This window comes from Macrobrachium nipponense, chromosome 24 (assembly GCF_015104395.2).
Source record: "Macrobrachium nipponense isolate FS-2020 chromosome 24, ASM1510439v2, whole genome shotgun sequence".
In the NCBI taxonomy this organism is placed as follows: domain Eukaryota; kingdom Metazoa; phylum Arthropoda; class Malacostraca; order Decapoda; family Palaemonidae; genus Macrobrachium; species Macrobrachium nipponense.
In genome coordinates, this window is record NC_061091.1 from 68080164 (window position 1) to 68096112 (window position 15949).

The 15949-nt window shown below is 40.1% G+C and overlaps 1 protein-coding gene across 1 annotated transcript in view; it reads right to left on the minus strand.

Moving 5' to 3' along the window:
- LOC135205748 (ankyrin repeat domain-containing protein 17-like) overlaps window positions 1-15949 on the minus strand; it is a 136399-nt gene that overhangs the window by 39208 nt on the left and 81242 nt on the right. The window contains 1 exon segment of the mRNA XM_064236864.1: window positions 11346-11520. Coding sequence (XP_064092934.1) covers window positions 11346-11520 — 175 coding nt within the window.

The window sequence follows — 15949 nt, forward strand, 5'->3', positions numbered from 1 at the left end:
CAGAAATACTTTATTGTAAAGACATCTTGCAGAAATTTGCATGACTGCGGATGTACTGGTAAGAGGAATACATTTCTGCATGTCTGCAAGTCTGGCTGTTCTTTGGACAGGCACTAAACCCACGGTAGAAAAAAACCAGAAACATAGCGACAGATACTTCAGGTTATTCAGTCTCAAAATGTCCAAAAACTACTGCCTATCTCCAATTGCCAGTGAATTACCACCTGGTCCATTCATTCTTTCTATATACAACTTCCTACTAAAGAGAGATTTCTGCTGAAGACGGCAAAGGAACAATTATGGGAGATCAAAAAGTGGAGGGCAACCAAAAAGAATCATTGCTCCCCTTCACCGTCTCCACCATGTAAGGTATTGGTCCAAGTCTCTCCAAGCATGACAGGTGGTTTGCAACAGAAGCAAAAGTGTTCTCACTTCTACCAGTATAAGCATGAGACCATTAGCCTGCAGCATCAGCAATGAGTTAAAACTAACTCTTGTCCCTGCTGAACTCCTGCGGGCACCAAAAACCTTAAAAGTTTGCTTCACAAACTCACTAGGTTGGCGCCGCACTTCCCTAAGCAAAGACGACACAACATACTGAGCAAAGATAACTAAACAAGCTATACTGAAACTCCATTCAGCATATCCCAGGCACTTGTATCAAAAGAGGTGTAGGCGGTCTCCGGCACACTGCAACTTCATAAGAAACAAGAAGACAAGCCACAGCAGAGGTAAAGGGAGCTTTGTGTGGTAAAGGGAGCTTTGTGTGACAGAGTATGAGAAAGTTACAAATAGCACTCTAATTGACGGAGAAAGCTTAGGTTCTCTTCTCCAAATATTTAAAGGGCACTGAAACATGCTAATACAAGCAAGACATTATCTATATTATCTATATGGCTTCTTTCCTAAACTAAATGAGGACACAGCGAAGCATAATGTTACAACAAACGCCGATCAAACCGAAGGAGTTTCTCCAATTCAAACTCTTCTGCCAGATGGAGACAGAAGGAGACAGCAGCGGAATACTGTATTGCATCCACGACTCCGTGAATGGGAGACAGTCTTAAGTGACTTACAGACTCAGTTGCGTCCACACACATCAACTGAGGAAAAGAAAACTAGGTACTAAAGAAAATGGGAAAGTTTGGGTGGTGGGTGGAGAGGAGTCACGACAACTCTTCCACCTTGTCTGAAAGCAAATCAACATTCTTGATAACATTCCCATACGACACATTGTTAGACAGGTATGAAGCTAGAATAATATCAAACTTGAAAAGAACCGAAGATACTAAAAATATTGTAGGTTGGAAAGAGAAACATTAATCGAGGCAGTAAATAGAGATTTGCCGTCAGCTGAAGAAAAAGCAGGCAAAAAAAAAAAAAAAAAAAAAAAAAGTGCATTTCGAGAGAAAACGGAAAAGGCTAGAAGATGAGAATTAGAATAAGCAAAACATGAGAGACTGGTTAAACCGTTGACTGAGTTGACGTAATATAAGAATAAGTAAAACTTACTACTGACACATTATCATCTCAATAAAACTGTCTTTATCTTTATTATCAATCCTGTGTGTGCTAACCACCTAAAATTAAGTGCTAATGACAGCAGAATGCGCATACAGAGAAGAACATGTTAAATGAGATTCAGACTCTGAAAAGGGGCAAAGTAGGTATTGTTGTTGAGCACAGAACTCCATCGCCCCAAAAACTGACCAGTTCCCTAATAGCTGAATCTTTTGTTAAAGCGCAGAGGGAAGTCCAAGGCTCGGGCACCAACACCTTACTTCTAACAGGGGAATGCGAAAAAAACCTCACTGTTGAGGGATTCGAATGTTCCCATTCACGAACTCAGTTCAACTTGTATTAGAACTTTAAATCTAACGCTTGTTTTAACTTCTCGAAACGCTTTTCCTGAACTGAATGGGGAGCAGATGGCAAAGCTACAAAGTAAGTCTCAACACGAGCACTACCAAAATGCCTAGTCTAAGTAGGGATAGATGCAGATGAAGAGACAAGGTAGGGTAGAACTGACAGGTTTAAGTCCTGACCTAACTAATTGACTTTGCAATCCAAAGCTTCCCTTCTTTTCTATAAATGACATATTACAGCATGAAGTCCTCAGAACAATCCCCTACATTCTTCACATCTAGTTCCAAGATCACACACTGTAACCCTGCTACTGGTACAAACTAATGTTGATCTACTTCAAATTCAAATTCCTACATCCTGCTTACACCAAAATCATTCCTACATAACCTGATGTTATTGGTTTTGCTTCCGGTGGAAGACATCCTAGGAAAATGAAATTACAATACAGCGGTCCTCCCTTATTTGCGGGGGAAACATACCAGATGCCCCCACCCCCCCAATAGTTGGAACCCCTATAAAAAAAATGCTTAAAACCTATTTTGTTAGTTAAAGCTCAAGAAAAACACTAAAAATTTGTAAACCTGGGTTTTTTAAGTTTTATTACAAAGAATGCATTAAAAAAAATTTTGGGGTATTTCTCATAGAAAAATACAGCAAATAATGGGGGGGGAAATGTTCCAAAGAAATCCACAAATGTGCGCGTCTGTGAATCCAGAGAACATGAATACAGGGTTCCACTGTACTGTAAACAGGTGCAAAACAGCCAAACTTCATAGAATACCAACAATTACCAAAAGGCAATGGCAGCAAGGAGAATTCTGACCAGAGCTAAAGCACTCAAAACACATGTAGTGGAGAACAGGTGAACTAGACAGTCAGTCATCTGGACAGCCATACAGTTTTTTTTGTTTGAATGCCAACTTGTATAATCAGCATGGAGATATAAGCTACCTTTAACAGTAGGTAAGATTCATCTCCAATAAATTAAACGATAGCTATGTAATTACTTGGCAGGTTACTTATATCAAAATATCTATTACATTAGCAGTGGATGGGGATTGAACAATAAAGTATGATACTTCCCAAAGTTACTGTACAATTTTTGGACAAAACTAATAAATGTTCTGAGCTTCTTTGATTTAGCTTTTTTTTTTTTGCCAATGAATTTGCACATTTCTCTTTCAGTTTTAGTAGTAACAACTACAACTTGAGGATCTTCCAAACTGTTGAATTATGAGTTTTGTGTATTTCACATGGTACAACTAATCTAATCAGCTACATTTTTATTAAGCTACACTGCAGTGCACATTTTAAGGAAATTACACTGGGTGACCAAATGAATATGCGCTCCCCCAAAGCAGGGCCCAGGGCAGAACACTGGAAGACAAAACTTTTGGTGGGTTTGTAGGCAATAGAACACATTTCCATTATCAAAATTTCAACTGTAGATACTCAAAATTTTATGATTAAAGAGGATAATTTCATGACCAAACCCTGACACAAAATACCTAATAGCCAACCTTTACACCCTTGCCCTCCTTCACAAAAAGGACTTATTACAACTTTTGTATGCAGGTCAAATGATACGGAAATTTATCAATAAGTAGCTTTTATGTTTTCAATAATAAAGAAATCCTTTTCAAATTTTAGCTTTGTGGTATAATCTATAAAAGAAAAAAAAATTAAAAGGCAGAAAAATCAATCTACTAAAACCCTAAACAAGTACCTTGAAATTAGGGTCCATCCAGTATCAAATTGAAAAAGTGCATCAAAAGAATGAAAACACAGTATATTATGTGACAAGCTGACTTTTAATTATTATGGACTAAATTAAATTAAAATTATAACAAAACAAATATAATCATCTAGTATTGCACTGAACCAGTTAATCAACCATTTATTTTGAACTTTCAAAAGTGTGTTTGGCACTATACGTATGTTGATGATAATTTATCTAATTTCATAAAAGGTTATGCAACAAAAAAATGATAAAACTCATTAGTATGTAGGTCAGTAAAAAAAAATAAAAAAATAAAAAAATCTGCATAAACAAATTCTCCTTTAAAAATGAAATGGCCAAAAATACCAAATTTGTAACTAATTTGTATTTTTCATAACTAACAAACCTGAGGTCTTAACATTAGGATTTACTAGCGCCAAGCTGGAAACCGGTAGAATTAAAATTACACTTGTGAGATCCAGGGACTAATGGCATCTATACCAGGTCACGGGGCATGTATACCCAGAATGCCCACGGCTACCTGTGACCCATCAGTTATATTTCTAACCCAGTTTAGACTGCTAGAGGGGTGGTTCGAGGTGGGCCTTTAACTATTAAGACCTCAGGTTTGTTAGTTATGAAAAATACAAATTAGTTACAAATTTGGTATTTGTTCATACACGAAACAAACTTTCGGTCTTAACATTAGGATAGACTTACTATTGGAGGGAGGTAAGTCTCTACAACTGACTGGGAGTTTGCCACCTTATCCATTTCCGAATATATAGGGAAATTCTAAGAGAATGGACAATGAACCTAGGACCAAAGATATAAGCGGATCTATTGGTTTCCTCCCACTGGGTGTAGATACCATTCTACTGTTTACTCTTGTCCCTTGCGACTGGATCCACCTTCACCCCTCTTTTCCTTATTATCCAGAGGGGTGTGTTGCTACTGAAAAGTATATCATCAGCTAAGATAGCTTCACAGTATGGCTGACCATCTCACCTGCATCTAGTCCGTTCCAGCACATGACGGTACTCTCCTTCATATTGCCCGTAGTTAAAGGAGTAGGAAGAAAGTAGTAAAGAAAAAAGACCAGTCATCCCATTCATTCTACTTTCATACCTTCATCTTAGACTAGACGCAAAACTGACCCGCCAGGGGCACTGGATGAACTATATCACTTGTTGGGCCGCCACCACTGGACCCAAGGAAAAGGTGTCCAAGGATCTATGGGCAACATCTTTCAAATAAAATGAGGTGAAAGTTGTTTGACGCTTCCACACGCCAGCTTTCAGAATTTTATCCACAGACATGTTCTTCTTAAATGCCAGGGAAGCACTCACACCCCTGATGTCATGAGCTCTAGCTCCCACCTGGCTATCTGACCCTCTGTCTTCTGCAGTATAAGCATCTCTGATCGTCTCCCTTAGCCAAAATGATATTGTATTTTTGGACACTTCCTTCTTGTTCCGTCCTGTACTTACGAACAACCTCTGGCACCCCGGCCTGAGGTGCCTTGTTCTCTTTAAGTACTCCCTTAGTGCCCTGACGGGGCACAGGAGCATTTCAGCTTTGTCGTTGTCTACAAAGTCTGCCAAGGAAGGTATGGTAAAGGAGTCGAATCTGCCGTCTACTATTGTTGGATTTTGGGTCTTTGCCACGAATTCTGGGACAAACTCACACACCATTGATCTCCAACCTCTCGAGTGCTTTATGAGATATGAGAGGCCATGTAGCTCCCCCACCCTTTTGGTTGAAGCCAGGGCCAATAAGAAGACTGTCTTCAGGGTCAGGCTCCTATCCGTGGACTGCCTTAGTGGTTCGTATGGGGGTTTTGTCAGACTACTCAGTACCTTGGTCAGATCCCAATCTGGGCTTTTAGCTCCTTTGGTGGGCATGACTGTTCAAAGCTCCTCATCAGCATGGCCAACTCCCATGAAGACGATATGTCCACTCCTTTCATTCGTAAGACTGAGGCTGGAGCAGCCCTGTACCCCTTCACTGCAGATACAGACATATGTTTTTCTGTTCTGAGATATATCAGAAAGTCTGCTAACTGCTGAATAGTGGTACCGAGTGGAGACACGTTCCCTCTACGACACCAATCACAGTATGCTGACCACTTTCCTTGGTATACTGTCGCAGATGATTTTCTGATATTACCTGCCATCCGAGTTGCTGCTTTCTGCGAAAACCCTCGCTCTCGGAGGAGATACTTGACAGTCTCCACCCGTGAAGCGATAGGGACTTCACCGACTGGTGGTACCTCTCCACGTGAGGCTGACACAGAAGGTTGCTCCATGGAGGTAACTCTCTTGGCACATCTACTAGGAGTTCCAGTAGGTCTGGAAACCACTCTGCTTTCGGCCATAACGGGGCTACCAGGGTCATCTTGAGGTTCTGAGACCGCATTACCCTGTTCAGAACCTGACGGATTAGACAAAATGGAGGAAATGCGTACACGTCCAGATTGTCCCAGGGGTGTTGTAGCGCATCTTCTGCTTCTGCCTCTGCGTCCGGGACTACTGAACAATACACTTCCAACTTTTTGTTGTACCTGGTTGCGAATAGGTCTATGATCGGTCCTTCCCACAACATGAGCATCCTGTCCACTACCTGTTGGTGTAGGGACCACTCCGTTCCCAGAATCTGATCCCTGCGGCTCAACTTGTCGGCCACTATGTTTCTTTTTCCCGGAATATACCTGGCCTTGATGTCTACCAGGTTCTCTATAGCCACTGGTGAAGTTGAACTGTCATCACATGTAACTGCCGAGAAACTAGGCCTCCTTGCTTGTTTATATAAGCTACTACTGTGGTGTTGTCTGACATCAATACCACTGAGTGTCCCTTTACTCTCTCCCTGAATTCTTGTAGAGCCAGGAAAGCTGCTTTCAACTCCAGCACGTTTATATGGAGTTCTCTGTCCTTGCAACTCCATTTTGCTGACACCATCAACTCCTCCATATGGGCTCCCCAGCCTTCTAGTGACGCATCCGAGAACAGCAAGAGGTCTGGGGAGGATTGTTGAAGGGGGACACCCACTGTCAGATTGTCGTCGTCCACCCACCACAGCAAGTCTTTCCTCACTTCTGCCGACAAGGGAATTTGCTCGTACGGGTGATCTACTGTTGGTGACCAAAACTCCTTCATCCTCCATTGTAGGGACCGAAGGTGTAGCCTTCCTTGTGGTACTAGCTTCTCCAGGGAGGTTAGGATTCCCAGCACCACCTGCCACTGTCTTGCTGGCTATGTCTGCTTTCCCAGAAAGGCATTCACCACTTGTTTGCATTTCTCTACTCTTTGGTCTGTCGGGAATACTTTGGCTTGTGTTGTGTCTATCACCATTCCTAGATATTCCAAACGTTGACTTGGATCCAGCTGCGACTTCTGCTGATTCACCACAATACCTAGGCTGTGACAAAGCTGCAGGAGGGCCGCCCTGTCCCTGAGTAATTTCTCCCTGGACTTTGCTATCACCAGCCAATCGTCCAGATATCTTATTAGCCTGATCCCTGAGCATGCGCCCACGCCGACACGAGGGTGAACACTCTTGTAAAACCTTGAGGAGACGTTGTCAATCCGAAGCACAGGACCTTGAACTCGAAAGCTTTCCCTGCAAGACTGAAGCGGAGAAATTTCCTTGAAGACTGATGGACTGGTATCTGAAAGTATGCGTCCTTTAGATCGACTGTCAGCATAAAGTCTCCGATTCTGACTGCTTGTAGAACCGTTTTCGGAGTTTCCATCTTGAAACTGGTTTTCCTTATAAACAGATTCAGCGTTGACAGGTCTATTACTGTCCTCCACTCCCCGTTGGCTTTGGGTACCAGGAAAATCCTGCTGTAGAAGCCTTTTGTCGGACTGCATACTTGTTGCACAGCTCCTTTTTCCATCATCTTCTTCACTTCGTCCTGCAGAATAGTGGCCTTCTGAGATTTGTGGGCATAAGTGACGTGGGGTAATGGTTGATCTGTCAGGGGCGGGGGGGGTTACCTCGAACGGAATCAAATACCCGATCCTGAGAACATCCACCACCCACTGCTCTGCCCCTAGTTCCTGCCACACCTTCCAGTGATTTGCCAGGCAACCCCCCACTGGTGTGGCCGAGTGATGGGAGGCGCCCATCCTATCTTCTTGAGCCTCTCCCTCTTCCCCTATTGCCCCTTCCTCTGTTGTTTCTATTGTGAAAGGGCCGATGAGTTATCCTCTTTGGGGAAGAGGGTCTTGTGACTATTAGGGATGCTATGTCTCCCTGTCTTCTTTCGAGGCATCTGCTGTTGTCTTCCCTCCAAAGGAGTAGTTTGACTGTTAGAGGTTTTCCTAACTGCCTGTTGCACCAACCTATCGTTAGTGTCCATCCTTCTTCTATCTATCGCCTCTTCCAGTATGACCTCTGGCAACAGTAGTTGCGATTCCAAGATATCCCCATTCCTCATTGCTAACAGGGAATCCAAATCCACATTGCGGCTTAGTCTAGCCAATGCTGCATCTCTCCTCATTAGCAGGATATTTGCCCAAACATTGGCACTTACGTTTGTCAGGTACGCAATCGCCTTGGACCCTGACTGTAGTAATCTAATGAACAATGGTTCATCCACTACTTTCCTTGTTGCTTCCGAGGATGCAATTTTCGCCACTGCTGTTGACCAAAGGTCTAACCAGGACGCAGCCTGAAAGACAGAAGAAGCTGTTGCTTCTAACGTAGCAGCCTCTTGGTACGTCATCGAAGGGCACTCCATTTTAACCTGATCCAAGGTTAATCCAGGCCTTAACCTTACAACATTAGGGTTCATTTGTCTAGACAGCAAAGGGACCTTCGGTGTCGTATAATATTTCCTTTGCTTTATCATTGGAGGGGGAATAAATTTAAATGATCTATTAGATCTTAAGGAATTATCCCTCCCTGCAATCTTTGCGTTTACGTGTTGCAAGACCGATTCCGCATGACTCGAACAAGGCAATTCATACGACACCTTGGTATCCCTCTTTAGTCCAAACGCCATGTCAATTCCAGGAGGAAGCATACTGGCCGGTGTTTCTGTCTTCTCCGAAAGGCTATTGAATTGACGAATCAAATCAATAACCTCTGCATACGAGGCCAGAAACTCTTGGTCCTCCTTCCTCCGGCTCTAGTGTACCACTCTCCGTCACGAGAGATGTTGTCTCGCCTCTATCTTCTGACAGACGGCCCGGAATTCCACGGCCGCCTGCCCCCTACGGCCGCGGTCTCTTTGATCTTTGCTGGCCGCTGTTGGCTCGATCCCAGATAGTCAGCAGGGGAACGAGAACGTCTCACTCTTTCTCTGCTCACGGATCTAGAGCGAGAATCTCGTCTAGATCTCCAAGATGAAAAGGCTCCCTTAAGACAGAGGTAAGTTCGTCTCTATTAGCATTGGCATCGTTTTCGAGCATCGGCGAGCCCGGCCTCGGCCTTCTATCCAGACGGACACTGCCTTCCACGAACGTATCCGCCGAGGTTGCCAACTCTCTATTTTTCGTACTTTTAATAGAAGCCTTATCGTCCTTCGTACGTATTTTGAACGGCCTTACGGGCGAAACTGGGACCTGCATTCCATCCTCTGCTGCACCTTTCGCCGCCAACGTCGATTTTACCAGAGGTATCGCAGTTTTTGCGATCCGAACTGGCAACTCCGCCTCGGCCGCTAGCTCGCCGGCCGTCACCTCTCTCGCTTGTTCAGACTCTTGCGAACGGCTTCGTCTGCCAACCTTGTGCTTAACAGCCACTGATTTTCCGACCTTCTTGCTGACTTGGAAATGACAGTCTTGGTCCGAAGAAGAGGAAGAATTGATTCTTCTCCTCTTGGCCCGAGGATCCGCTAGGAACTCCCGAATCCTCCTCCAACGCTTGACTGGCGCTCGCCGTGACGTTATCGGACTTAGCGATGACGCCGAACTAGAGGAAGAAGACGAAGAAGGCGAATCACACTTTTTCTTTTTGTCTCTCTTATTCATTCTCTCCTCTATATCCTGTAATTTCTGCATTACAGTTTGCATTGACGGGTCAGAAGGCGTATTAGCGTCTGTGTGCATCGAAAAAGGCCGAGAATCGGTCTGTGACGTCATCACGCCTGCCATCTCAGAGTGTGACGTATGTTGTGACGTCATCCCTCTCGTAGGGAGAGACTGAGAGGTTTCTGCTGGCAACCGCACGTTTGCTGCCAAACTACCTCCCACGTTCTGCATCGCTGTAAATACTGAGTGGGATGGTGAAGCCGCGGCATTAATTCCCATAAATTGCAAGCCCGGGGGATGAGGAACATTCAGCGCTGCCGGACCCTGCTGGAACGTGACGTCATATAATGCGCAAGCAGACCATCCAAGGTTGGTACGCCTGGTAGGCCTAGCGCTGACCACGTACCATCTAACCTATGCGCTTGAGTAGCAGGAGCCTGGAACAAAGATGGCGGATCTCCCCCTCTACTTGCTGGGAACAAAGGAGAGTGCAAATTATTCATAAAATTACCCAAGGCCCCTCCTGACGTTTCCGATACAGAACCGCTAGGAGAAAACCGAAGGGGTATGAGACAATTCAAAAGCAGGTGGAGAAACATATGGAGCAGCCTGGTTTGTTACCGATACAAAGAAGCCGGTAAGGTTTGGTCATCCAAAGATGGCGTCACCCCCTTTCTTTTGTATTGGCTTTTCCCATAGAACTTCTTCCACTGTTCCACCGACCAACCGCGACAAACAGAACACGGATTAGTAACCGTACATACGTTTTCCCTGCACCTACTACACGTTGGATGAGGATCCGTCGACACCGAAGTTAGGAACCTAGAACAAGGGAAGCCACTGACTCCTGGGCATTTCCTTTGTCTCCTCTTCGAAGCGGTAGACGATCCCGATGTTGAGGCAAAATTCTCCATCATACCACGTATCCACTCTTACCACACACTGATCACACTTGGAGAAAGAAAAGGAATGAAAAATAAAAAATGAAATGGATAAAGAACGGGCAAACTGAAAAACCGGCTTTAAATGAGATAGACAGTAACACGTCTTATCTTAAAGGCGGTAGGAAAATAACTGATGGGTCACAGGTAGCCGTGGGCATTCTGGGTATAGATGCCATTAGTCCCTGGATCTCACAAGTGTAATTTTAATTCTACCGGTTTCCAGCTTGGCGCTAGTAAATCCTAATGTTAAGACCGAAGGTTTGTTTCGTGTATGAACAACTCTATACTGCAAGGGTAACTTTTCCATTTCTTAATCATTCCTGTCAATTTTGGGGATTTGTCTGTTGCCCAAAACTCAAAAATTCTTATTAGGTAATTTTTCTTCACTGGTCAATCAATCATTTGGTCACCCAGTTATAATGTAAAAATATGCACTGCTACACTGTACAGTCTGCAGCGATATCTCTTGAAATTTTAAGATCAATATTTCACATCAAATGATAATGACAGAATCCCAGTTAGGTAGATTATTCACTATTTTCCATGGAATTGCTGTACATTATCTGCCATGCAAGTTGGCTCCAGCGCATCATGTAGGATGTTCAAAAATCAGTATATTAAGACAAGTTACTTGAACGAACAAAAGATCAGTATCAAATAAGGAACCATATGAAAAGACCATAAATTTGAAAAAATCATGGCAGATCTACCATACAGAAATCCTTTACAAACAATAAACGTTGACTGTTCCTAGTCCCATGAAAAAGTGAAGTTGGTGTGTAAGCATTACTAGTAAGCTCTATTTTGTTTGTATCTATAATCACTAATACTCACTCAACCAAATCTCGATGACCTTCTTGGGCTGCCTCCATGAGGGGGGTCGACGCACCCAATTCTAAATCAGCTCCAGCTTTAATCAGAAGGTCTGCTACATCCCGAAATCCTCCACAACAAGCTAAGGTTAATGCAGTTTCTTGAGTTTCTTCAGTTTGCGCATTAATATCAGCACCTGTTGACAAACGAGTAAATGAATAAATTCTTTTGCTATTTAAATGAAATGACAGTAAAGCCAATACTAACCACAATATATTATATATATATATATATATATATATATATATATATATATATATATATATATATATATATATATATTATATATATATCATATATATATAATATATATATATATATATATCATATATATAATATATATATATATAATATATAAATATATATATATATATAATATATATATATATATATCATATATATATATATATTATATATATATATATATATATATATATATATATATATATATATATATATATATATATATAAAAAGAGAGAGAGAGAGAGAGAGAGAGAGAGGAGAGACGAGAGAGAGAGAGAGAGAGAGGGAGAGCGAGCGCCAAGTACAGGCAGCCCCCGGTTATCGGTGATCCAGTTTTATGGGGCTTGTCTAGCGCAGGATTTGGTGATTTTTGGCTCCAAAATCCGCTGATTTTGGGTTATCAGTGACAATATGTACTAAACAGAGGTGCCATTAACTGGTTACCAGTGCCAGCAAGCCCCAATTTTTGCTTATCGTCAAGCAATCAAGAGTAAAAAAAAAAAAAAAAAAAAAAAAAAAAAAAAAAAAAAAAAAAAAAAAAAAAAAAGGGGGGGGGGGTCACGTTATATATAAGAACACAAAAAAACTTCAACTACAATTATGTGCCCATGTCCAAGTTATCAATGTTGGGTGTTATTCCTTAAATTTCTATGGGTCAAAAACTTAAAGATGGGATATCAGAGCAGTGGCATTCTTTTTTTGCAATGAATATTAATGACAATCGTATATGTTTCTGATAACGTAAGATTTATTACTCCACGACAAATGCCATTTACTAAAGACGAAAGGTTTCAGAGACAATTACAATTGTTTGATTTAGATTGAATGCAACTTTGGCTGCTTTATAAATACACCATCTTTTCCTTTGATGACTACATGAGCTGGGAAATACATATTTCAACATTAATTCTGGATTCATCAATCTTTATGAATGATAACTTGTTGATTTAGGAGACTTTACAACTAATTTTGAAAGGCTTCAACAGCTTTCTAGTCAATAAACATATTGTTTGTTGTGGTATATATCATTATTAAATAAATGAGGACCATAATAAAGGCTATTCTGTTCTCAAAATCATGCATTAACCCCTGAATGGATGGACATGCTCACATGAGTAGCAATAACAGGTTTTGGGTGGACGACAGAGAGACTCATGTTATGTCGAGTTTTAATATTACACGCCATCGATTTGGGGGAATCAGGCAGGAAGGAGGTGCCATTACTTATACAAGTTTTCCGAGGTACGAGTCGTCACTCTGTCGATTTTTTGCATAGTTACACAAGCAAAAAATTGAGGTACGAGCTCGACATGCCGCTGCTACTTAAATGGCTTAGTGACGAAAATTAAGATAAGCAAAGAAGAAAAAGTAAATATGCATCTCTTCCATGAATCTTTTAAAAAAAATCATACATTACTTCACTGTATCCAATAATACTTTATGTATTCTCATATTATTGTATTATAAAATACGTACTACTAACAAGCGGTCATGTTTTGGTTTGGAAATCAGCTGATGAAGAATACGAGTTTGTTTCGCCATATTTAACTCAATTCTGAGCAAATTTTCTTGCTTCTGGTTAGCATAAACGAATATCTAGATACAGGCAGTCCCCAGCTTATGACGGGGGTTCCGTTCTTGAGACGCGTTGCAAGCAGAAAATCGTCGTAAGCCGGAAAATTGTCAAAAATCCTAAGAAAATCTTACTTTTAATGCTTTGAGTGTATTAAAAACTATATTAACTGCATTTTTATTGCATTCATAAAACAACCTTCAAATATTGATTATTTTGCATTTTTTTTTAAGTCACATTTCTTCTGTCAGATCAGAGACGTAAGCATTGTAACCCTGGAAATAATTTCTGATGAACATAATTGAAAAGCGTTCTAACCTCGGAAAGTCGTAAGCCGGGGACTACCTGTACTTGATTTATATGACCAAGAATTTGTCATTATGCAACGTGTTTTTAAGTCTAAATTTGACGAATAAGTCTCGTTGTGATGGTGAACTAAATTATATTTTCATTAACAGATTATGTTGGCGGTATATTTATCGAGTAAAAAAATTACGTGATTCGGATCGCTATTTTTGTATTGCGACATATTTCTAAGTTGAAATATGACTTGAATAAGTCTCGTCGTGATTATGAACTAAATTATTTTCTCATTAACAGATTATGTTGGAGCTATGTTTACCAAGTAAAAGAAAATTACCTGATTCCAATCGCTTTTTTTATAATATTTACCTTTTATTGACATGAAAACCACAGTAAAATGTGTTCTTTCAAGCCCAGTCAGTAGCTTTGATTAAAATAACTGAATTTTCTCTAAGGTTGTGTTTGATGGCATAAGTTAACAGGAGTTTTATCCATTGCCAATGCACAATATATGTCATTGGCAGCTTGAACAGTTTTCTCAGCTTCAGCTACAACTGGGTTTAAATTTAATGCATATTTCTTTGTTGATCTTTGATATGTCTATAGCAAATAAAGTTATTACATAAAAATATCTCGGTCCTATTTTACATAAAACGTCATTTTTAACATAACTACAGTAATTGTTTACTGTCATACGATGATTGAAATGCAAGCCAACCGGATGTTGTTGTTATCCAATTTGGTTGTACTTAGAAAAAAAAATTTTTTTCATTCGGTTGTTCATGGCTGTACACATTTACGCAACAAGTATACTAACATTAAAACAATACTTTCACCATTCTCTTTTGTTTGTAACTTATTTAACTCGAGGATGGGATAAAGTTAGGCTATTGTGATTTGGTCTCTCGTAAAGTTGGATTACATAAGATGAATTATCATAATTTGAACACTACCTGTACACTGTATGAAACCTTATTATATCTTTACATGCTCTTTATATTATGTTTTTATACAATATTTGTTATTTAGAAACTTTTTTTTCCTTATCAAATAACATAAAGCATAAAAATATGGGGTGGCATTTTGAGGGTTGGAACAGATTAAGGGCATTTTAAGTATTTTCGACGGGGAAAATTGAATTGATGCACGAGCAAATTAAGTTACGAGTTTGGCCACAGAACGAATTAAACTCATAGGTTAAGGTACCACTGTATACATAAATAAATGAATGGCAATTTCTTACCAGCATTTTGCAATTATATAAATATGCTGCCAAAAGGATGTTCCTATTTCCCATTAGCGCAATATCTGACAAATCAATTTAATTTTAAGGCAAACAGTAAAATCTACTCTGCATTATTCAATTCAACTATTAAGAGAAACTGGGTACTTGCATAGAAACAAACTTCAACCTGTTATAAAATTTATACTCCCAAAGTGTTTTCAAGAGATTACCACAAATTAAAAGATTTTGAATACTGTGTACTTACAGAGATAAAGTTAAAGGGACTGTTATTTGCAAATCATAAAACACAATAATACAAGTTCATCCTGAATACCTACAAAACGATAACAAACAAATATGTATTACAAGGAAATATTCCAATCGTGTTCATCAAAATGAATATCATGTTAGTAAATTCAGACCATTTACAAGTTAAATTTGTTCCCAACTGTCCCGAACTCATAATCTGTGCAGCTTAAGCATCTAAAATTGCAAAAAGAAGAAGAAGAAGAAAAAAAAAAAACTAATAAATCTATATATATACAGTGTATACTTGCATATCATGCGACTTTTATGACCTAATTTTGGAGCTAATTTCAAGGGGGGTTTCAAGGGGGGTCACAACATAAATGAGATATAAAATTAGCGTATGTAATATCGACATACTAGTATCGTTTGATAAAATGCAAACATAATGAATATACATCTTTTCCATGGATCTGTAAAAAAGTTATGCTTTACTTCACTGCATCCAGTAATATTCTATGTATTTTCATATTATGTACTATTGTTGTATCATAAAATGCAAAAAAGGCAATCAATGTTTCTCAAATTTTGTTTACTGTCGAGTTTGATGGTGCTATACCGAAGTTTCCATGTTGTCGATGCACGATAATAGCAGTTAGCATATGAACATTCTTTCCTCAGCTTAGCTATAATTAGCAGATTAAATTTAGCAGTATATGCCCTTGTCGATCTTTTCTCCATAGTGAATGAGGATACAGTAATGTAAAAATATATCAGTCCTATTCTATTCAACGTCATCTGTGATATAACTACAGTAATTTTTTACTATTGTACAATGGATGATATGCAAGCAAACTGCAGTCGTTATCGGATTTGATTGTTCATAACAAATCAGCTGTTTCTGGCTGTATGCGTCTACACAAGTATAACATGACTGATGATTTTAGCTTTCTCTTTTACTCTTTTTAACTTAA